This window comes from Mus musculus, chromosome 15 (genome assembly GCF_000001635.26).
Source record: "Mus musculus strain C57BL/6J chromosome 15, GRCm38.p6 C57BL/6J".
Classification (NCBI taxonomy): Eukaryota; Metazoa; Chordata; class Mammalia; order Rodentia; family Muridae; genus Mus; species Mus musculus.
The window spans coordinates 66,598,794-66,624,162 of record NC_000081.6 but is presented as its reverse complement, the minus strand read 5'-3'; the positions used below and the strand labels follow the sequence as shown (position 1 = coordinate 66,624,162).

Sequence of the window (25,369 nt, the reverse complement as noted above, 5' to 3'; positions counted from 1 at the left end):
GGGGGAAAAAAAAGAGTAGAACAATCTCAAAATACTAAAAAAACCATATCTTAGCAAACTTACCGTGCTGTTTAGATTTCTTTTTCTTCTTCTTCTTTTTCTTCTGCTTTGGTTTGTAGTGATCTTTGTCTCGCTTCTCTTTTTTTTCCTTATCCTTTTCTTTCCTTTTACCTAAAATAAATAAAAGGAAAGCCTTCAATAATTGTGAGTGATTCTTAGTTGCTCCTTTGTGGTTACCCTCAAAGCAGCATTTATGTTTTCATCAGTGATTCCAGTCACCTGCCCAGAGTGGACGGATTCAATTAAACTGTTCGTGTCATGAGTCTGGAACTCTTGCTTAGCTTATTGGACTATAAGAGGGGATCTTCATTAGCAGTGTTGAAAAATCCCAATTCCTGACACCTTAAAGTTAACACAGACAGTAGTTAAAATCTTTAAATGCGTAATAGACTAAAATTCCTACTATGTGCCAAGAAGTTAAATTCCATAATTTAAAAAGACCTCACTATGGAGAATCAGCATTACTATATATAATTTATTAATGTTTTAGAAAATTTAAATAAGATGTTGGCATTTTGTCTTCAGAAAAGAGAAACAAAATTAATCAAATTAATTTATACATAACTCCTTCCATATTTAAATACCTCCCCTGTGCATACATAAAAGAAAACAAGAAAGAAAAATACTTCATTCTATTCTTTCCAGAAAGCATTCTTTTCTTTAATCATATGTACTTTAAGAAGATAAATGCATGTTTGAACAGTATATTAGAACATTGTACCACAAAGTAAAACTGAACAGATATTCTGCAAGCTCCTTTTCCAGCTCAGAATGAGTTAGCCTACAATCTTCCAATTAGATGTAGCCAATTTTCAGTGACTCCAGTTAGCGAACCTAATAATACTTATTATTACCCATTATTTTATTACTTTTAGTCTTTACTCAACATTAGGTAGAAAAGACAGTGAAAAAGTCTGTATCCTTTTAATAAGGCATACTGATGAATGTTATGAATAGAATTACTATTTTAATATAGCGTCCATTACTCTTAAGTCTCAAAAATATTAGGTGGAGGCTTATTTCTAAAGCGTTATCCATACATAGTTTTAACCAGAAACGTTCAGAAGCAAAGAACTCAGAGAAAGCCAGAGAATCCCCATAGAATACACAGAAGTCTAAGCTATGCACGGGAGAGCAGGTGCATATGAAGCTGGCTAACTGCTAAGCACAGAAGCAGATGACCTCAGGCACCTTAAGGAGCCCTAGCAGGGAAGGGAAAACACAGATGCTGTCCTCTCTGTCAAGCTTTTTAGTCTTTTGCTTAAAGATTACTTTCTGTCCATACCAAATGCAGTGGAGGTTTTTTCTTCCAATTTCACCTTTTTTTCTGTTTTCGATATTCCTGTGGGTTAGGGGGATAAGATGTAAGTTTAGGCAGAACAATAAAAATATGGTACAGTTTTTAAAATTACAATTGTTTCCAAAACTCTAAATAGGAATCTTCCTCTTGCACAATTTTATTACATAAACTACAAATAAAAACTTATTCCAGGAATATTGGTGATTCTTCATACCACCTGGGTGGAATTCTTGGCCTCCACGCTTTGTTACTTGTATGACTTGACTACGTGGTTTAATGCCTCCATACTTTTGCTTCCTTATTGTCAATAGAGCAAGAATACCTACTACTGCTCTTTTAAGATTGTATGAGACAGAGTAAGTAAATACTTTGGTCAGTAATTGGTAAGTGTGTTGTTTTACTTTGTAGTTGGGGGTATTTTGAAGCTAGACTATTTCATAAATAGCACAATTGGGGCTCTAAGCAGAAAAAGAAGTTATGTAAAGGTTCCGGGCCATCTATGGAGGCTGATGCAGCACCACATCCTTAAGCAACTCAGAAGGTACTGGCAGTCTTTTGAATGGCTGGCACAGATACACTGCTGCTTCTGTGACAATCTAGTCACAACTCTTCTTCAGAGCATCCAAATAAAATATTCAATTTCACGGTAAAGTATATTAGTTTTTAATAACATATAACTGTTATTTTAATAACATATATAAGCTGATATTTTACCTCTTATTTCCTAAAAGTTATACATGTGAATTCTGGGACATGTATGTCATTGCATAAATCCCTTATTGTTAGGTAACAAAAAGAACCCAAACAATGATTTTGCTAATCATTTTTGGACTAAATAAATGTGAAATTCAAAGGTATACATACACATAAAATATACCATATTAATGGCATGTATTACCTAGTAGTCTAAATTACATCTGTAAATATCATACTTCACTAACTATAACTAAAAGAACGGATTCCCTTAACAAAGCTTCCCAATTCTGCTTAACATTTCTCAATGTCTTGTTTGTAGCTCAGGCTAATCTAGTAAAAGAATCAATTTATACAATCATGTCAACTATTTTATATTTTATTCAAATACTTTATATAGTTTAAACATAAGCTATAAAGAATATTCCTTAATTTAAGGAGCAACAAGGCTCTACGAAGTTTCAGATTAATAAGAATGTTGATAATCACACTGATTGTGACAGGAAGAATGAAGAGATCTCACAGCAAAGATAAGGACAGTAATATTTCCCACTTATCAAGACAATTGAATACATTTATCCCTTCCTTCTGCTGACTACTGGACCATGGAAATGTTTACAACTAAGAAACCAAACAAAGGAAAGTGCTGCTTAGGCTCTACTGTAGTACAGCACGCCAGAGAGGAGTTAACACTGTCTCTGTCTCTGTCCAAATCTGGAGGGCTGGCTCTCCAGATGAACGATACCTAGGACTAGGGACTGCTTATGGCAAAGGAGGAGAGTCACAAAACCCCATCATATTGCCTATGTTGAGGGGTTCTGGTAGGTGGCATACAGATGATAATGGCCGCAGGCCAGCACTGCAGACCAGGTATGGCAGGGCAGAACAAACATCCATTCTAAGTGGCTCTAGGGAAGCAAGCTCCAGAGTGCAATGGCTTCCTGCCCAAGACTTCACATATGGTCAACTTTCAAGGCAAAACTGAGAACCTGACAAGGGGTTGCCAACATTTTATACAAGAAAGCACATTAAAATGAACTATAGATCTCTAACACTGGAGAACTCTTTAGAAATACACACAAATTAAAAAACAAAACAGACCTTTTATTAAAGTTCAACAAAAAATATAATTGGGTTTAAAAAAGATATGATTGTTAATATTTCACCATGTGTTTCAATTTCCTAAATATTAGGATGTTAGTATAAAGGACAGTGATCTTTAAATTTTCTCAAGAGGACATTTTCTTCAGATAAACTCTTAGAGCCACTGTGATAAAGAACAAAAGCAACAGGCTACCCAGACTTCAATAAGCAAAGTAGAATCCTGACTACTCTCCTACCCCCAACTGTAGAGTGAAGAGCATTAAGTTCTCTAAAAGATGCAATTCCTAAGTCTATACAAAGTCCAGTTCATATGTGTATATGTGTGTATGTTATTGGGGGGGAGGGGGTTTGAAGTAGATTACAGAAAACATAATTACAACTTTGTTTGGAATAGCTATGTAAACTAAATTCAGTAATAACTTTAAAAGGCTTTAAGCAGTGAATGTAGAGTCAACATCAAATATTGGGATAGAAAGGAATGCCATCTAAAAGGTGGCCACAGTCAGAGCAGATAGACCTACAACCGTCCTCATTTAGAGTAGCCTAAAACTTATCTCTGGCTTCTTTGGTGATAACGCCATATTAAGCAGACAAAGTAAGCCCTGGACTCATTACAGAGGATCCAGTGGAGTCGTAAGTCCTACTTTCTTAACGGTGACAAATGCATTTGCATGTTTACTATTTCTACATTTCATTAAAAACTGTCTTAAAAATTCAAGAAATCACATCTAATTTCATAAAAAACTAAGCTAAATTTACTAAAAATTGAATGCCCTGCTAATGTACATTATGGTATTATAAAGATATAGTACCCATATGCTTATCAATCTGATACTTGTATTTACATTAACTAAAATATTCTACAGTAAAACAAATATTTGATATTTTCATACTGATTTGCTTAAAAGTACAAAAATAGAAATATAATGAGCCTTACAACATAGAACTAACTAAAAATGTTGAGAATTATATTCATATAATATACTAATCCCAACTTATTCCAATTTTGTCTTAATGGAGGCTACTAAGAAGAATATTTACCATTTTAAAACTATTTGAAAATTGTGAAAGCTAATGGGACCATATCACAATTTTGACTTTATAAAATACAAGATGAATGATATAATAAACAAATCAATAATTAACACTTTAGAGCTGGTAATGGCCACAGATATTACCAACTATAAAATTCTCATTACAAATTTGTGAAGGAAGTAGTTCATTTAAACTTTAATGGAAAAAAATGAGAACAGAGGGCAAGTGAAGGTTCCTCTTATCTTAGCTAAGAACACACATCCTCCTCTGCTTAAGGGCTCCATCCATCCATCCATCCATCCATCCATCCATCCATCCATCTATCTATCTAGTGTGTGGGGCTGTTTGTGTGCCATAGTGCAGTTGTGGAAGTTAGAGGACAAGTTACTGGATGGAATCAGTTCTCTCCTTCCATCATGTAGAACAGGGGCCTAGAACTCAGGTTCCCAGGTGTAGGAAGCACCTCTACACACTGAGCCATCTCTCCTTGTCCTACTTTATATCTCTTAAGGATTTTACAGCTTATAGTAATTAACTTTCATTTACATGTCTAGTTCTGCTACTAGCCTGATTTCCTTCTAGATGCTAGGCTTCCTGAATGGAGATTCTGCATCTCAGCACGCTAAGCACTTCACCTTAATGGCAGAACTTAAAACAGGACACAGACACTCTCAGGCCCAGGTCAGGAAAGGTTTCTTTTGAAAAAGATTCTTTTTAAGACACCCCATGTACTCTGCCTCCCAGAGAGTAAGAGAAGTAAAGACTTCTTAAGCTGTATCTTTTCTTTGATTCACTGGCTGTTAGAAAAAGCATTCTGACAATAACTCAAAAAACAAAGGTATCCTTTTTTTTAACTTTTAGAAATGTATCATTTCTTTTCTTTTCCTATTATTTTTACTTTTTGCTAAACTGGGCATCTACAGTACACCAAACCTTAGAGTCAATCATGTTGGCATCCATCCTAGTAGAAGAATGTAGGCCAATTAATGCAAGCTCATAATCTCTGTTGGAAACACAATTAAAAGCAAAGTTTAAGCTAGTAAGAGTCCGAAAGTTTGCTAAACTATTTCTCAGTTAACATTCTCATCAGTCTAAACTGTCTAGGAGTACCACGTTTAAAATACTGCTAATACAGTCCTTGTAAATAATGCTTTGTAAAGAAATATTAAAATAGAAATGGAATTTATTTTTATAATTAGGATAAACACCAGCCAAATGTATGTCCCCTCATACTCATTTACATAGGTATAAGAAGAACACAAACAAAAGGTACACATCAGCATAGGAAACAGAGAAACACAAAATATCTTCAAAATAGGGAAGGATGGTTAGGTAACAATAGTAAGAAAGCCAGATATAATAGCACATGCCTACAATCTCAACACTCTACAGCAAGAAAACCAAGACTTCCAAATCAGCCTGGGGTATATCACTTTGTTCCATACTCCCTGGGCTATGGACAGTGTGAGATTCCATTTCAAAGAAAGAAAACAGAACTAGCACCACAAAAGAAATATACTAAGAGAAAAAAGCATGCGGACAACATAGACGTTCAATGACAGTAAAACAAATGGATACAGTTTTAAATAAAAGAATAGAATCTGACTTCCACCACTTTCTTCAAAAAGAAAAATTCAAAATAGTCATAGAAATTAATTAAAATCTTACTTCATCCCATTCAAATACTCTGGGTGCACTCCACATGATCACGTATATACCAGCTTTCATTAGCTAACTTAAAAGCATGTATTTTCTTTTTCTTTTCTTTTTTTTCTTTTTGGTTTTTCGAGACCGGGTTTCTCTGTAGCCCTGGCTGTCCTGGAACTCACTTTGTAGACCAGGCTGGCCTCGAACTCAGAAATCCGCCTGCCTCTGCCTCCCGAGTGCTGGGATTAAAGGCGTGCGCCACCATGCCTGGTACATTGTCTTATTTTAAGCAATTATCTAGACTGCAGTAAGTTAGGTAGGAAGTCCTAGCCTAATTGTGGGTAGCACCATTTCACGGGCTGGGTCTCGGATTGAAGAAAAAGGAGAACTGAGGAGATCAGAACACTAGCATCATCCATCTCTGTTTTCTGACTTGCTCCTGCCATTTTGACTTTCCTGTGATGGTACACTGCATCCCCAGAACTTTAAGCCAAAATATTTTTTTTTTCTCCTTAAAAGCAAAACAAAAAAATATACAAAAATTGCTGAGCACTGTGCTCTTAATGTCAAGCTGACAATGGTTATGCCTTCTCTTTACCATTGTATAATTCGACATCATGAACAAAACCAAGTACTACCTCTCCAAGGTATCTAGCCATATAGCTCTAAATCTGCCAGAATTTAGAGGAAAAACAAATCAGCCAAAATAAAACAGAACAAAACAGAGTCATGTTAAGCCCCTGGTGAGAAGAAAAATCAAAGGCGCTTAGTGTACAGATACTGTTTTGATGTTTAGAATATACAATATGGCTGACATGACATTTTTAAAAAAATTGTGTGTGTGTGTGTATGCTGCCTGCATATATGTATTACACACATAAGAAACTAGAAGGGGGCACTGCATCCCCTGGGAGTAGGGTCAGAGATGGTTGTGAGTTGCCATGTGGTTGCTGGGCATCAAATAAGTCATCTCTCCAACCCTACATAACAAACTATTTATGACATGTACCCATACTGATCTGTTTTTCAGTATTATTACAAGCAATCCAAACATGGATTTTAAAGAAACAAATATCTTCACAGACACATTGAAAAATCATTTTCCCAATTGGTCTATGTTAATATGACATTAAGATCATTCTCCTACACTCAGTGCAGTAAGGATTTCCAGACTGATAAAAAGTAAGGCCTTTACCCAGAAAACTTTCTCAAAAGGTCAATGATAATTCAGGAATCTTGTGCACAAAAAGATAAAGCAAATTGAATTACTCGAAGATCAGGTTTAGATGAATATCAAAACAGTAGATCAGATCTGAGAAATCAATCTCTCAAAACCCACAGGTTTTCAGCTGTGGGCATTTTTTAATTTCTAAATAAGAAAGCACTATTATATATCAACCAATTTAAATCTTTACAGGTAAAATGGAATTGTAGATAATTATATGTACAAGTACTGACACTGCTACTTTGAAAGAAAGAACAAGTTAAAGACACAAATTAATTTAAGCTACTGCTGTCATTGTTTAATTGAGTAGCATGGGCAGAACACAGTAAGCTATATTTTGGCTTCATCCAAGAAGCCAATGCCACATCCTTTGGGGAAGATGTTGTTAATCATGATTATTACCAATACATTTGGCTACTTTACATTTATCTCCTAATCTAACTAGACTTAAATCTCTCACTAGCCAATTCCAAATTAGTAATTTACTAAAAAGATGACTGAAACATACTATTTGACTTCTGAGAAACATCATGTATTTTTTTATGAAATTGTAATATTATAAAGTATCTTCTTGCTTCAAGAATAGGAATTTCTAGAATTGTATTTAACTCTAATAATTTCTAGTAGCAAAAATAAGCATATATTTCATAAAATCTATTTCTTGTTTTGAGACAGGGTCTTGCTGTGTAGCCTTAGTTGGCCTAAAACTTGCTAGGTTGACCCAACTGGGTAGCTAAGATTTGCTAGCTCGAGGTACAGCAATACCACATTTTACACACACATTAAAAAAGCAAAAGAAGCCAGGCATGATAGTTATGTCTTTAATCACAAGACTTGATGAACCTCTGTGTGTGTGTGTGTGTGTGTGTGTGTGTGTGTGTGTGTGTGTGTGTGTTTTCACCCAGAAGGGGACTGGCCCTTCTCAGGGAAGAGGATAGAGGAATGGGGGAAAGATTTGTGTTATGAGATACCGGGAGTAAAGGGGACTAATATTGGCATATAAGTGAATAAATATATTTTTTTTAGAAAGCAAAAGAAAGAAGGAGAAAAAGAGAATGAAAGAAGAAAAAAAATGACAAGAACTATGTTCAGAGAATACTGACAATGGTCACACAAAAGAATTTTAAAACAGAGAAATTCCATCTGAACACAGTAACTAACTAAAAGTTCTTAGAAGAGGGGTTTCATATGAATTTAAGTGAAGTTGAATATCAAAATGTTTATGCTAAACTTAACCAAGAGCTCCCTTACCTGTAGCTGCTGCAGCTCCTTTTACATCACTCACTACTTTGGAGGTGGGATTTGCAAACAACGGCGTCTCCTCCTTTTCTTCCCTGGGACATTCACCACCATGATAGGAGGGATGTGGGGTTCTACTCCCTGTGACTTCTGAACCACAACTTAAATCAAGAGGGAGGCAGGGGCCCAGCTTCTGGAGCGGCACATACGCGATAGCAGGCACTATACAAAATTAAAAAGAAAAGAAAACCATCATATTAACACAAAGGAACTCGATCAGTTCATATCAGTGCAGATCACTGATATTTATACAGTGCCTGGCAAAAAGAAGGCACAGATAAGTTATCTGTAGCATATACAAAGTGGCTGTAAGTCAAGAGACATAAAAGAAAACATTATTCAAGCAACTGTTGTTAGTTATTTGTTTCTATAGGAAATAGATATACATTACCCTCTGGTACTGAAGACTGTTGCTGATTCTGAGAACTGATGGAGAATGCTTTGCCATCAGTTGCTGAAGAGGAAGAAGAAAGCTTTTCTAGAGAGTCATCAGGCATGGGTAAGGTGGCTAAGCGCTGGGATCTTCTTCTTCTCTCACTATGCTTGCAAGGTCTAGGGGGATTCACAGGCTGTGGAGAACCTAGAAAAAGATCTTCAATGTTCACGAAGCAGATACATACCAGGATCATCTTATAATTTTTAAGGAGATAAGCAAGAAAAAAAGAGCCATTTTCTGCCCTCTGATGCAGCTATTAGATAACCACAAGAAATGGCATATTCCAGAGGCATTCAAAGGCAAAAAAAAAAAAAAAATTTCCTTGTCACAAAAAGAATTAATCAAAACTTCTAAATCTAAAACCACTAGAACTCAAAGACAGTAACATGGAACGTTAATATTTCCAGTAGCTCTCTCCAAGTGTGAGACTGGAATCAGCTCTCTGATTGTGGCTTCTTGTGTTAACTGCCATTTTGCCTCCAAGAAAGTCTCTATATAAGCAAAAATTTAGGGGAGGAAGGTGGAGGGAGAAGGGAAAGAAGCAAGCCAGGAGAGAAACTTGCTATACAGCAAACACTGGCAGTCTAAAGGGAAAGGAAGGCAGGGTCGCAGGGCTCTTAGACACATTATACAGTTGGCGCTTTGCTTCCCTTCCCCAGGGGAGCTACTGTAAATAACCTATCCCATTCTCACACTCCCACGGGGATTTTTACAAATATAAATCTGGGGCCTGATTCATTCAAAAAATTGAACACAAACAAACCAATATGCTTATTATGGCCAAATTAGTTATTATTTAGTATGATATTTTTCCCCTTAAATATTTTCATTTGTTTATACAACTAATTGTAACATTTATTTGTCTTTTAGTGATGTTAACACAAATGTTTTGATAATTCTTTAATGCTTGAGAGTTCCTTTTGGACTATGAAACTGTTGAATTTTATATTAGGTAGGAATGTACAAAATAATATATTACTAATTTAGAAAGAAGCAGTTTAAAGAAGTGGATGTTTTAAGTATTTAAGGATAATTGACAATGAAAAATAATCAAAAACAAAAAGACATGAAATAATGGGGGAAAACCAAAAGATAATTGTAACTTTTATGATACCGTGATTATATCAATTAAAAGAACTTAAAAATATAATGTTTATTGGTATCATGTGATACTATGACTACTACTGACATTCATTATAATGAAGTTTCAGAGAATTTTTGATTCCCTTTGTTTCTGCTTAGTTATTAAAAAAAATTGATCAAAATTTGAAGTATGTTCTTCAGTGTTAAATATGAGAACTGAATAAAAAACAGGTATGTTTGATGAAGGCTTCCAAAGGCCAGTATCACTATTCTGAAAGACGCAATACAGAATGCTTCCTTCGCAAGGAAATGTGTCCCCCTTATTTCCTGATTACAGCACTGGTTTACTGGAGGAAAGGAGCAAAATGCAAGTGTCATCTAACTAGTGACTCTTCTGGAAACTGCTTCAGAGTTATGTGAAACTTGGCTATGTAAACACAAACCTATCGTTTAGTTAGCCAAATGTGGATAGAAAAAAAAAAAGATTTCAAAGATTAGTACTGTATTAGTCAAATGTTATAACAAGGAGGCATTTTCCTTTGAATAAGGGTGAGACTGGATTCAAGACTGCCTTGTTAACAAGATTAAATAAAGTGCACTCAGGGGGCTACTAATATAAGGAGACATCTCCTACGTAGTCACAGGAGGAGTGAGGAGTCACATGAAAACATGGACTAAAGGTTTTTTTTATAGTTCTTTTTGTTTCCAGGGATATGTTTGTTTGTTTTTTTGTAATGAATCAGGCCTTGTCTTATTAGTTGAGGAGATGGAAACTAAAGTGGGATTTGGGTCACTCGATGGCAGGACTTCTTAAGGAGCAGTACAGACTTGAACAGTAAAGCAGAAGAACTGTCCATGATCTACTCTTGAAATGGTTTTAAGCTTTCTTTGTCATATCCACTTAACTTCTGAGTTTTCAAAAAGCAACTTCATAAAAAACAAGATAACTAAAACAAAACTGTTTTGACTCTCTTACAGGATAAGTAACTATTTGTAAAGTCTGTGCTCACTAGTTTTATTTATCACTGAAGAAAGCTGAGATACAAGCGTCAAATCCTTGGCTTGTATTAACTCTGGGGCAAGTGGTGACTTAGGGGTTTTTATACACCCAGAAGACTCTCCAGATTCATGTTTGCATTTCTTGCTGCGAGCCTTCCCTGAAGACAAAGTTGAGGATAACAGTGCAGGTTTCTGAGTGTTGGCAGAACTGCTAATGACAGCTTCATTTTTTTTCTGACTTTGAGGTTTAGGTGAAATCGCCTGAATAAATAATAAAAAATTGATATTTTTATTTTGGTTTCTTCATTTTTCTTCTTGTATTCTATTTTGATTGTTAAGCAACTTTAGTACCAAAAACATTGTTAAGCAACACATAACATTTCTATTACAAATGAAAAACCAAAAAGAACCCCACAAATTATTAACTAAAAGTTGAATAGGCTGTCTTTAAAGGGATACTGTCAACTACAAGTATGTGTTTTTTAATGCCTGTGAAATTCTTCCAATATTAAGTATCCTACTGGACGAACATTTCAGTATTACTTTGAAACATCTCTCTTCTGAAACTGTAATTGTCAATGGTATTAAAACAGTGAGGTAAGTAAACAAAAGTATTTCATGTTTTAGAGGGCTAAAGAACACATTTAAACTCCTGCCGTTTAGATGGGATTTTATAATCTGTCATCAAATGTGTGGCTGTCTCAGCAGACAGTTTCCCTTTAAAGAACAATCTCAACAGGAAAACAATGACCAAATTAACAAAACATTATCTTTAACTCAATTTAGTGCTGAAAGCTAGAGTTTCATAAGCAAAATGCATCATGAAATCAGAGCCACCAGCAATAGAGAGTTAAAAGACTAAAAACAATACAGAACAAGCAACAACTACAACAACAGAAAAAAGATAAAATGTAAGTTAAAACATTGGATTTAAAAACAAAATACGTCGCAGTCTTAGATAAGAGTTTTTACCTTATTCCTGCCAACTGATACTTTTGAAAAAAAATTAGATCTTTGTCAGTTCTCTAATAAAGAACACTTAATCATGTGGCAGTAAAATTCCCTGCACATGTAAAAATATGTATGAATGTATCTATTGTTAAAGACAACAGAAAGCAGCCGCATTGGAGCCGTGTTCTGTCACACTGGCATGCCGATTCTGGTTTTCTTGCTAACAGCAAAACATGAATGAAATAGACTTTGAAAAACTGGTATTATGGCAAGCCACTATAGAGTAAAGTTGCTAGTCCTATGAATAATATACCTATCCCCAAGAATCATTTAGCTTCCACGTATTTGGGGAAGGGATGTTCTTCAAATTTATAATCTTCTGTTTTCTAGAATATGATAGATCATTGTCTGGGGACCAAATAGGTAATTCTATTCCCATTAAAATAAAAGGTACTCAGGCTTTTGTGGTACGACTTATATATTGAATATTAAATATGGCTTCACTGAATGTTCTATAGATGGCATGCTAGACATCAAATATAAAAGGCTGTGTAACACGTATCCCCTTCATTCAACTTTCATTTTCTACCCTTGAATTTTTTCACTATACATGTGTGCAAGTAGAACTATCATTTGAAAAAGAACTCCAGGACTAGAAAGTATTCCTAAGCTTATCATAAAAGGTATTGCCAGGAAAGTAATTAGAGCCATTACTTGTAAATAAACAATTTTATTGTTCATCTTCACATATGTGAGAGACATCACTACAGCATCCATTACTCTTGAGTTACAAAGTTATAAAACAAGATTTTAAAACTTAAATTAATAACTTGGTAAGGTGCTTAACTTCTAAACAAGGACAAATTAACATATTTTAACCTTAGTGAATTATTATGCATCAAATGCAAGTTTTATCCAAAAGTAAATATAACATGACATTTCCCTAATACAATTAAGTAATCTATAACTAATAATCTGATAATGGGGTTCAAAACCACAGTTTGAATCTTTCAGAAATATAAATTCATTAGTACATCAAATTGTGGCTGTAGGCCTGTTATCAATATGTCATAACTGGCATTGTAACTCCTTAGGACAACAGAAGTTAGCAACAATCAAAATTTCTCATTTAGGTCTCTTGCTGATACCAACTGAGATAGTTAAGAGCTTTCTAACTCGGCTTTTTAGCTTAGAAGCAAGGCTAACAAATACCATAAAAATTAAGTCTGGTTACAAAACATTTTCACATTGAAGTCAACCTGAATGACAAAATAAAAGAGGGAACAGCGTGATGTTCCTTAAACTCTAGAACATTTACAAAGGTTCAATTAATGATTATTGGTCTCTGTTACAAAACTGGCAAGGACTTTGAAAAGTTTTGAATTATGCAAGTACAAATAGCCGAGTTGCTCTACTTTCCTTTCTTTTTAAAACTGTTTCTCTGAACTGGTTACTCAATTCTAAACTATCTTTCCACATGTAGTAAGTACTTTTCACAATCACATGTACCTCACAGATTATGTGTAATGAAAGATTGACATTGTAATGAATTTTCCAGAAATATTTTATTACCCAAGTCCCTGATATATCGCATTCTGAGTATATTGTAACAATTGTAGGGGTACAAAATATTGTTATATCTGGGACGTTAAATATAGTCATACACAGTAAAAAAGTTATTTAAAATTTGGTTGATATACTGACAATAACGGCAAAGACTTAACCGTTTGATGCTCACAGAAAACTGGAAGGTATGAGTCACTGACATATTGATCTCAATTTAAAAGACCATTCATTTAATACAACATTAATGGAGGTATCAAAACAATGCACTGCTTTCAAATCAGGCCTGAATCAACACTGAAAAACTCAATACAATATCAATTAAATTTGGGTTATCCTTTAAAACACATATAGAGAAGAGCAAAAGGTACTCATTTTAAAGTCTTATTAGTCTACTAATAAAGAAAATTAAGATAATACAAAATGGATTTATTGAAACTACATTAAGGCTCAGATTTTAAAACAGGAGAACCAAAGAAATTCAGTTATGGCTATTACTGTATTCATACAGTGCCTAAGCAGTTAAGCCCTTAGAGGATGGAAAAGCATGCACAGCTCAGTATGTACAGGTATTGTGGGTACGTGAACATAGCCAAGGCCAGTTCTAGCAACTGCAACCTGCGGTTTTAAATTTCTCTATTAGGTGGTTTAAGACAGACCCTTAAAAGTTTTTTAAATTCTCTTTTTTATTGTAGTTATTAAAATATACATCCTAGCAAAAATGTATGGCTCATTGATCAATTCATAAAACACAGTCTAAGAACACCAACTGTTACAATATAAAAGAAACTTCTTATAAAAGAAGTTTAATTGGATGTCAAAAAACCCTGATTAAATCCACAAATGAAAAGTATTTGTGTAAGGGTCTTTTTGAAAGCTAAAGGTGTCCAGCTGGAAGCTCATACCCTGGGATGCCTGTCTCCAGGCCTTCTAATTGTGGAGACAATGGCTTTCATTTCAGTCTATGGAGAACATAAGCTAATACAGTCCATAGCTTATGTGCATATTCGGGAGAAGGCAGAGTTAAAAGTGTCTCATCAATGAGTCAGTGCTCTATCCCCATATCTGATCAGAGGGCAACTGCAATCACGTAGTACTACAGCTCCGTGAGTGACCTTCCAGTGGGACCTTGAAACAAGCAAATGCTACCATTTCATACCTGCTCCAGGACTGGAGCTGTTGCACTGCAGTCTTCTTTTCTTTCAGCACCATCCACCCCAACAGCTTTGGATGCCAACAAACCTTGAAAAAAAATTGTACAAGAATGGCTTGTTAGGAAAGAAGGACTGATTTCATCACAATAAACTTCTACAGGGAATACTTTCAAATGCTAACTTTTAATAAATACAAATACCCTTAAATTTGAGAGTTGTTCACATAATTGACTTATTTTCTTTTTAATGTTATTTTTTGAGATCCTTAAATACATAAAACTTATTCTGGCTTCAAAGTCTAGATTAAGATGTTTTATATTGCTAATACTGATAAAGTAGAGTAGCATATCATTCTGCCACACTAGTTTTCAAAAAGCATTTCTAAATTTTAATTTCACTTATACTCGTTAACCTTAGCTTAGTGCATCTATGCTCACTTATGCAGTATCTTCTTCCAAAAGTTTCAATACCATTTCTTAGGCTTATTTTATATGAAAGGGAAAGAATGTGTGGGTCTTTAGAACATCTGGCCTGACTTCATTCTACACATGGTGAAAAAATGGGAAGTTCTAGTTGTTTTGTAATGTATATCCCTAACACTGGATTTTTAAAAGACAGAATTCCTTATTTATGACACACTTTTTTTCCACAAGACATCAAAATTTTGCCTTAATTAATAAAAGCATTCACTTGGATACAATTCTTAGCTCATTCTGTCACTACTTTTTATGAGACTAGGTTTATCAGACCTTCAGACAAATATTAGATTTAATGGCTACTTTGTTCATAAAAGGAAACATGTGTAACAAGTGATAATTGTAAACTTGCTATAGGAATTTTTATCACTTTTATTACTAAAATTGTTAACATTAGTTTATAGGAGAGAAAAGGTTCCCTGAAACACTAAAGGACAAAGAGTTATTCACAAGGCAACATGAGCCAATTTTCTCATATAACTACCCCAAAGGTGTTAAGTAACCAAGATGGAAGCACACATACTCATATGACCTCCTCACAGTACTAAGAGAGACACATGCAATATGCTCATTCGTCAGTAGGCACACTGTTTTTACTGAAGAGATGAACGTGTACACCTAGTGTGAAACAAAGAGGCGCAGTGCAAAGCAATGAATCTGATATATTAGTGACTGGTACTCTACTTAGTTTGAGACCACCATCTGTATAGTTCCTTCACGTCCCACATCACGTAAGGTGTGTATTTAAAAGAGAAATAAAGGCATGTAGATTATTTTTATAAAATTTTAACCCACAAATTCAATCCTATTTACATTGTAAACATATTTTACATAAACACAAAAGATGTAGCATAGAGTATTTCTTTAACATTTAAAACAGCATATCACTGTTTTTGTTTCTTTTCCAGCTACCATTCTTGAGAATCAATAGGCTACCTAAGTTTTTGTTAATGACACAGAATCAAAGTCTTTTTATGTCAGGAAATGAGCAGAAGTTCTATTCCTTAAAGCTATTCAAACACAACAAATATTTGCCATTCAATATATTAATAACTATGCCTTACTCTGTTATCTTTCCTAGAAGTGATAGAATATTTTTTACATTCATCAACAGATGAGATGAATTATTTAGCATATGGTACAAGTTTTAAAAGAAAAAAAAACAATCCATCCATAACCTATTACGATAGTATAGACCAACTTGATTAAAAGCCATTTCTATATAATTGTTGTAAAGAAAAAGGAAACCCTTTAATTTGGCCAGACAGTAATGAAGAACTTAAGATAAACTAATTTCAAAATACACTTGGTATCTAGAGCATTCAAAAGCACCAAATATACACAGTAAAATTTTGTATGCTTGACCAGAATATCAACTTTAAAAAAATTAGTAGGCATAAACAAAAGAGGACACATGATAAAACAAGTACTTGGAGAGCAGGTTCTCCCTCTGCTTGGAGGGACAGAAAGTCCAAATGCAATTATCTTTCCCTGACAACATCATAAGAAAAATTTCATATCCAGAGTCAATGAGAATTCAAAGGAAAATGACACAAATTAAGTTAACTTTAATCATTTCAAATACGTATTCTCTGTAGATTAGAAACAGGTTCTACTCTAGGAGACTGTCTTACAGAATGCAAGCTATAGCACCAGGACATTAAACAGTGAGCAGAAGGGGAACATCAAGTTACCATGAATCATAACACCAAACAAAATCACTCCACAATGATAGCCTTCACGGAGAAACAGGAGGCCAGCACTCCCAGGAATACAAAAGGGGGTGCTCAAAGAACAATGAAGTTGAAATCTTGGTCAAAAGTATGTGTCATGAGTAAATTTAAATCTCAGGATTTTTTTCAAGTTTTGCAAAAATCCCTGACATCACACAAACATTTCTAACTTCCAGCAATGTCCATGACAATGAGAGCGCATCTTGTCTGAAGTACTATTCTTTATTCCTTTATGATATGTACAGGTACTATTTTCATGTCCACTAACACTCAATTTGTTTGCAACTTGTTACTAAAAGTTATAGATTCTGTGCAAAGCTGTCTACCTTAAAATGAATGTTATGTATACCATATGATAGAACTATCATGAAAGCATATTACATATTCAAAACCAAGCAGAATACAATTTCATTTCTTTCTAGTTGCAAACTTTGAAAACATCATCCCTTTATCATTCTTTCTATAACAATCAGCAGAGGATACATATGAGGGGAAACAGTGTATCATCACAGAGCTAAACTTACCCAGTGATTGGATCACTAATCTTTGGATAGACCCTACTTAAAAATAGAGTGGAAAAAGAAAAGTAAATAACAAACTGCTACAATTCTTGCCCACTCCTCCCTAGTAAAGGACAAAAAGACACAGGTAGAACTTGGTAAGTTTAAAATATAGCAAGATTCCAACATGAATCTGCCATTTTACACAAGTTCTCATTTTTCTTCACAGACCACAAATGAAATACACTGTACACAAGCACACCAGGATTAGGACTGAAGAAAATCCTTTATCTACTGTCCTAGATAAAGGACATGGCATACTTGTGACATGAAATCAAAAATAAAAGCAGAGATGAACTGCTAAAAGGATTGTGATAAATTTAAATCTTCTGAGTAAATAAAGGGGGGAAAGACCTTAATGGCTTCATATGGATAAGATTCTGTGTTACTCTGGTACTAACCATTACATTTGACATTCATAAAGAAAACTGAAGAGAAAGTCCCTTTACTAAGGAACCTGGATTATAATCTGAGGAACAAGGAAAACGGTCTTTTAATCTTACTACTGCCTCTCCACGGTCATGCAGAGTTAATACATCATGTGGACTCAGCTGGCTTCTCTTTTAGTTTTGTTATTTCTTTAAATGTTGAGTTTAGCCCTCCCATCCTCCCATTAAGGAATTTAGAAGCAGGCATATGTGAAAATATACTGGCTGAAATTAAAAGCAGGTTATGTGGCTGAAGGAAGAAACCCATCACGCTGGGAAGCTGCCAATCAGCTGTATCCTGTCAGTGGCATTTCCATCTTCCTTGGTCTTGAATCCTCCAACAGTGTGGTTTCACTCTCTCATCACAGGAGTGAGAAGCAGCTTACCACTCTGCCCTGCAAGCAGTACACTGAGTTCTGTATTTAAGCCACAACCGAAGACTCAAGTTGACAGCAGAACAATCAATTTAGAGAAGAGAATGGATTTCTCCAAGACTAACAATTTCTAAAGAGAACTTACTACAAACAAACGGAACAAGCCTGATCTCCTCAATGCAGAAAGAAATCATAACCCTGTCACAGAGAAGCTCACAAGAGCTCTCTGCTCAGTCATCCTTCAGAAAAAAACAAAAACAAAAAACCACAACACATAATTAATATTTTTTCCTGGACCTAATAGAGAAGCTAATCTTCCTCAAAATACTTAAATGAATGGCACAAATGTTTTATTCAGTTTTATTAGATCAAAGACCCTTGAAATATTTTGTTCTGAAAAATCAGGTGTCCAAATCATTCAGATAGTTAAGCTTCCCTCTAAAGTATACTTTGAAATAAATTACAATCATAATTTCATTTAAATACTAGAAACATATTAGGCTGACAGCCTACACATGTCAGGTATAGCATGACTGGCCCTAGATATAATATTTCAATTCCCTCTTCTTTGAGCACTAGCCTGGCTAGGATTGCCTGTAATTTCATCATCCCTATCCCACTACATACTACCTTATAAGAAGGTACTCTAGAGGCCAACCTCAAGAAAAAAGCAGGAACTAACAAGTGAATCAGAGATTTAATTTAGTCAGATATTCATATTTTTGCCACAAAAGATTACATTCTTAAGTAAGGTTCATCATCTGTGAAATTGTTTATATATAAAAATATGTAAAGCCATGGAAATGAAGCCACCACAAGTTGGTAACTGCAGATATCCCATTTCTGACATAAATTATTTCCACCATGGAAGTGATATTAAGGCTATCTTCTTGCAACATTTGACCTTATTGATCCTCACAACACCCCTGTGAGGTAGGTAGAGAATATGTGCTATTTTTCACAGTTTATAATAGAAAGAGCTGGCAGGGTTAAGAGATGTTTACCTTGAGAACCAGAAAGTCATCAATGTGTTACCCTGAGCCAGAAGATTCATTTTCCTTTATTAAGAAGAAGCTACGCTAACATGAAGTCTCTAGCACCCCTACTCCCCCCACCAAAAGAATCATTGTAGTTTACCAGTGATCTTGTTAAGTCGGGCTCTCTTTGCCTGAAATGAGTTGCCTTGATTATTTTTCCTCTTGTTTGTTAATGTGCTCTCTGGCTGTGGAAAGACGATCTTTGGAACGGTGTCTATGTGAAGTCCTACTTTTAACAGAACACATATATGAGAGTTTGTCTGGAATCCAAAATTAAGACATATAATTAATAGACAGCAAGTTAGTAAAAGCATTTGTATTTTTGTTAAAAACTTAGTGTTTGATTATGATTTAAACAAACACAAATCCCTCGTGACTGATACAACAGAAATAAAAGCATACTAAGTAATTATTCTTGAATTGAAGCTTGAAGAGAATATCTTACTGCTTCTTCTATATAGCTCACTGAAACAGCACAATTCCTTAAAAACTAAAATAAAAAATTTCAAACAAAAACCTACTAATATCATATAATTTGTACTCAAGAATACTGAAAAGAGGTAATGTCAAGTACTGACATTAGACCTCTAATCTTAGAGTTACATATATTCTGATAATAAAGATAATAAAGTCAGTCACCTATTGTGCTAGGAGCAAATAATTTAATTCTAAGTTCAAAATTATAGGCAACCTAAGTATTCTGGCTGATTTGCTACCTCAGTTTACCTGTATCATGAGAAAGGAAAATAAGAATGTATTTTGTACCAAATGTTTCACTGGATGTGGGTAGTTCCTCCTTCTTCTCAATCTCTGCTGTGACTATGCACGTTGAAGTCTCTGCCTTCTTTGAAGGTAATTTGAACCATTTTCCCCCATCTCTCTCTTTCTCTTTATTGCTGTTAGCACTGGCTCGAGGTTTAGTCCCTGTTTTATTTTTCGCTGCAGCTGCAGCAGCTGCTTTGACTAAAGCAATCCAGTCCTCCAAAGGAAAAACAAAATGTGAAGTATTAAAAATCCAACTTTAGTTTCACTAAGACATAAAAAAGTTGCATCTTGACAGCTACTCAAACATACATACATGTAAAAATTAGGCTAACAATACGTGGCTGACTATCATCATGGGGGAGATTTTAGATTGATAAACTAATTAACTGAATTGAAAATGAAAAAAAAAAATTGAATGGCAAATAGGCCTTGCATAGGTTTTCATAAAATTAATCAAAAACAGCTTTAAAAGCCTATAGAAAATTTAGAATGCTATGTGACACGCTTCAACATTTCAGAGTTAAAAGTGATATTACTTTTCATTTTCATAATACAGTGGATCACACAGAAGAGAATTACACCACGCTTTATAAGTATTAAGGAAAATGTTTTACTACTGAACAAGCTACTATTCCTTTTTAAGATGCACATACATTTGATTCATGGTTAACTTCTTAGAAACCAAACTGTGATTTTACTTTTTAAACATTTAAACTTAAGGATCAATTCATCACACCCTTTATAATACTAGTAAAGAAATTTCGTTAGGTGCTAAAATACTCTTTTTTAACATTTATTTGCTGTGGGGTAAGGGGATGGGAGTGTACATGCAATGGCATGCTTGTGGGGAAATTTATATAAGTCCTTCCACCATGTGGGTTCCTGGGATCAAACTCAGCTCACACTAGGTCATTAAACTTGGCAGCAAGTGCCTTTATTTGCTGAGGCATCTTCCCCACCCTAAATAAATCGTGTTACTTTTACTTCAAAATTCTTTATTTTGAAAATATAAAACACTGTAAAGAAGTATCAAATGCTTCTAGATAGAATTTTAGTTAAAAATGTGTTTTAAATAAACATTTGTAATGTTTCTACAGAGTTAATCTTTCACTCCTGCCCCTAAAGCACTGTCTAAGTGGACAATAAAGTCCATCCAGCTTACACAGTTCTTATTCTACTGAATATCATTTTATAACATAAAATGAATTTAATTATTAGAATGCACAAATTAACATAAGCACTACTGTTAACAAATTTAAACAAAAATATGGGTGCTAACTATTCACCCTTGAAATACACAGTGAGGATAAACAGGCCACTGCAAATAACAAATGTATCTACAGTTATCTCTCCCTCCATCATTGAAATGAACTGCAAATGCCATGTGATTTACGTAACATGGTTTTTTTTGTCCATTTTCTATTGAATGTCTCACAAGACTATCCAGGTTATCAGTCTAACATTAAAACACAAAAGCTGATAAAGGAAAAGAGGCTACTTAAGGAATTTACAGAGATATATAATTAACCATAAGATAGTGTGATGGGAAGGTATAAACAAGAAAGGTTAGAAGTTCAAGACTATCCTCAGCCTCATAGGAAGTTCAAGAGCAGCTTGGACTATATGAAAGCATCTTTAAAAGAAACGAAGATAAGATGATGTGATAGGATATACAAATATACCATAAGATAACAGAAGAGACTTAATCTGACTGAAAAGAAAAACTAATGGGAGACTTCAGAGATAAGGGTAAAGGAGTTGGTTTCTAAATGTAAAAATGAAGAGAAGTGGCTTGAAAAATGGACAGATAAAAAGGGGGAAACCAGACTTCCAAATGAGATAAAAGACATTAAAGGAAGGCAAAGAAGCCAGTGTACACAACTGGAGGCATGTTGAGGATTGAGGTGAAGAGGAATTAGCTGGGGACTGCCACAGGTTGAGCTGAAAGGCTCAAAAAGAAGTAGTGAGGAGAGAAACTTCAACAAAGAAAAACCAAGGCTAGGTCAACAAAGGAGATGAAGAGAAGTAAGCATAACCACACCAGAAGTGCCTCATGCAGGGTATGTAGGTTACGCACTGCAGCTGTTTTGTTTGTTTACTTCAGTAGACAGAGCAATGTTAGACCTGGCTAGGGGCAATTTCCATCTCAAGTTTCTTTCTACCTTGAAAAAAGACACACCAGAAGAATCATTGTGCCTTTCAAAACTTAATTACTTAAAAATGCTTTTTAATCATAAATTGGTTAATCATGGCAAACATTATAGCCATGTGATAAATAATTACCTCCAGTGGTCTTCCCCTGAACTGTTACATAGAAAAGCTTCATTGTAAAAAAGAACTGAGGATGCTTTTTCAAAAATCAGAATCAATGACATATTCAAAATGCTCTGTAGCCAATAGAACAGTGCATTAACAATGAACAGTTTCAAAATTAAAGATCTTAGTCAGAAGTCGCTTGTAGGTAATAGCTGAATGAAATGTCAGTCATTCAATTCAATATGCTCTAACCTCAACTGTAAGGTTAAAAATATCAACCATGTATATATGAAAAGATTCCTGAACACCAATAAACCAACAGATGCAAAATATGAGGAAGATCAATTGCAAGGAATTTATAACCATATATAAACCCATCTTCATTGCATTTCAACACACACTTTTCACTAGTACACTTTCAGAAAGAATGAAGGTGTGAAGCTTCAAATTTAAATATGCCTCAGTCTCTCACCCTGCAGTTACTGCTGCTATGCTTAAGGGTAGGGTATCAGGAAGAACAACAAGTAGTAAGATACCTTACTAAGTTTGAGAATGGTCTCTATCCTAGGAAATGTCAGCTTTATGACTACAGATCAACACTACCATTCCATTCAAAATTATATACAAGACAGGGATAAGGACAGGGCATCTTAGTTTGAATAGTCACTATGTCTACCATACTATACACCCAACTGAAGAGCAATGTCTGCAAACACAGTTCAACAAGGCCTACAGCTTACACTTCCAACAGAAGCATTTCTAAAATTTCTTGAAAAGGTCAAGCTATCGTCAAAATGCTATCAGAGGTGGGGTAGCATCAACCAACTGTCCCAAAGTCAGGAACAATAGCATTGAGACTCATATTTGAGCTTAAGAAAATAAATCTGAAAGTTCATGTACATAAAACTACTATTAATATCTCATCTTACATGGATGCTAAACACAGCTTAGACAAGAACATTTCCACTGTAAATTTATTCAGTGTATTACTCTTTGCTAAGTTAGTGTAAGATGGCTATATTTTCATAAAAGGATTCTCAAAGTATTCCAACTCTAAAAAAAAATATTAACCTTGCCTAACACAAAGTTGTGGGAAAAAAACCTCATAAAATAACTTATAAAATACTTAGTAAATATTTTAAATCTTTATATAATTAAGAATTATAAAAAATTATAAAGAAAAATTAAAAATTAAAAGGAAATATGTTCAATTGGCAGATTCATCTGGAATAACAAAAAACCTAGGATAGCAAAAACTCTTCTCAAGGATAAAAGAACCTCTGGCGGAATCACCATGCCTGACCTAAAGCTGTACTACAGAGCAATTGTGATAAAAACTGCATGGTACTGGTATAGAGACAGACAAGTAGACCAATGGAATAGAATTGAAGACCCAGAAATGAACCCACACACCTATGGTCACTTGATCTTCGACAAGGGAGCTAAAACCATCCAGTGGAAAAAAGACAGCATTTTCAACAAATGGTGCTGGCACAACTGGTTGTTATCATGTAGAAGATTGCGAATTGATCCATTTTTATCTCCTTGTACTAAGGTCAAATCTAAGTGGATTAAGGAACTCCACATAAAACCAGAGACACTGAAACTTATAGAGGAGAAAGTAGGGAAAAGCCTCGAAGATATGGGTACAGGGGGAAAATTCCTGAATAGAGCAGCAGTAGCTTGTGCTGTAAGATCGAGAATCGATAAATGGGACCTCATAAAATTGCAGAGCTTCTATAAGGCAAAAGACACCGTAAATAAGACAAAAAGAACACAAACAGATTGGGAAAGGATCTTTACCTATCCCAAATCGAATAGGGGACTAATATCCAATATATATATATATAAAGAACTCAAGAAGGTGGACTCCATAAAATCAAATAACCCCATTAAAAAATGGGGCTCAGAACTGAACAAAGAATTTTACCTGAGAAATACCGAATGGCAGAGAAGCACCTGAAAAAATGTTCAACATCCTTAATCATCAGGGAAATGCAAATCAAAACAACCCTGAGATTCCACCTCACATCAGTCAGAATGGCTAAGATGAAAAATTCAGGTGACAGCAGATGCTGGCGAGGATGTGGAGAAAGAGGAACACTCCTCCATTGTTGGTGGGATTGCAAGCTTGTACAACCACTCTGGAAATCAGTCTGGCGGTTCCTCAGAAAATTGGACATAGTACTACCGGAGGATCCAGCAATACCTCTCCTGGGCATATATCCAGAAGATGCCCCAACTGGTAAGAAGGACACATGCTCCACTATGTTCATAGCAGCCTTATTTATAATAGCCAGAAGCTGGAAAGGACCCAGATGCCCCTCAACAGAGGAATGGATACAGAAAATGTGGTACATCTACACAATGGAGTACTACTCAGCTATTAAAAAGAATGAATTTATGAAATTCCTAGGCAAATGGATGGACCTGGAGGGCATCGTCCTGAGTGAGGTAACCCAATCACAAAGGAACTCACACAACATGTACTCACTGATAAGTGGATATTAGCCCAGAAACTTAGGATACTCAAGATATAAGATACAATTTACTAAAAGCATGAAACTCAAGAAAAACAAAGACCAAAGTGTGGACACTTTGCCCCTTCTTAGAATTGGGGACAAAATACCCATGGAAGGAGTTACAGAGACAAAATTTGGAGCTGTGTTGAAAGGATGGACCATCTAGTGATTGCCATATGCAGGGATCCATCCCATAATCAGCTTCCAAATGCTGACACCATTGCATACACTAGCAAGATTTTGCTGAAAGGTCCCAGATATAGCTGTCTCTTGTGAAACTATGCCGGGGCCTAGCAAACACAGAAGTGGATGCTCACAGTCAGCTATTGAATGGATCACAGGGCCCCCAATGGAGGAGCTAGAGAAAGCACCCAAGGAACTAAAGGGAACTGCAACCCTATAGGTGGAACAACATTATGAACTAACCAGTACCCCGGAGCTCTTGTCTCTAGCTGCATATGCACCAAAAGATGGCCTAGTCGGCCATCACTGGAAAGAGAGGCCCATTGGACTTGCAAACTTTATATGCCCCAGTACAGGGGAACGCCAGGGCCAAAAAGGGGGAGTGGGTGGGTAGGGGAGTTGGGGGGTGGGTATGGGGGACTTTTGGGATAGCATTGGAAATGTAAACGAGGAAAATACCTAATAAAAAATTTTAAAAAAAAGGAA

The 25,369-nt window shown here is 35.2% G+C and overlaps 1 protein-coding gene across 36 annotated transcripts in view; it reads right to left on the bottom strand.

Moving 5' to 3' along the window:
* The window catches only part of Phf20l1 (PHD finger protein 20-like 1), a 69,544-nt gene that overhangs the window by 22,881 nt on the left and 21,294 nt on the right, over nt 1-25,369 (bottom strand). For 9 of the 36 annotated variants that reach the window (XR_001781525.2, XR_001781524.2, XR_001781526.2 and 6 more), the window contains 8 exons: nt 19,923-20,136; nt 19,258-19,386; nt 14,555-14,637; nt 10,893-11,142; nt 8,755-8,943; nt 8,316-8,525; nt 1,346-1,402; nt 64-171 (listed from right to left, as the gene is read on the bottom strand). Coding sequence is in view for 16 of the 36 variants with exons in the window: in XM_006520916.4 (XP_006520979.1) it covers nt 64-171; nt 1,346-1,402; nt 8,316-8,525; nt 8,755-8,943; nt 10,893-11,142; nt 14,555-14,637; nt 19,258-19,386; nt 19,923-20,136 (1,240 nt within the window). In the remaining 20 variants the exon portion in view is untranslated. Of the gene's footprint in view, nt 1-63; nt 8,526-8,754; nt 8,944-10,892; nt 11,143-12,542; nt 14,638-19,257; nt 19,387-19,922; nt 20,137-25,369 lie in introns of those variants that run through there. The other 27 variants (XM_006520918.4, XM_030248543.1, XM_006520921.4 and 24 more) reach the window with 9 other exon arrangements.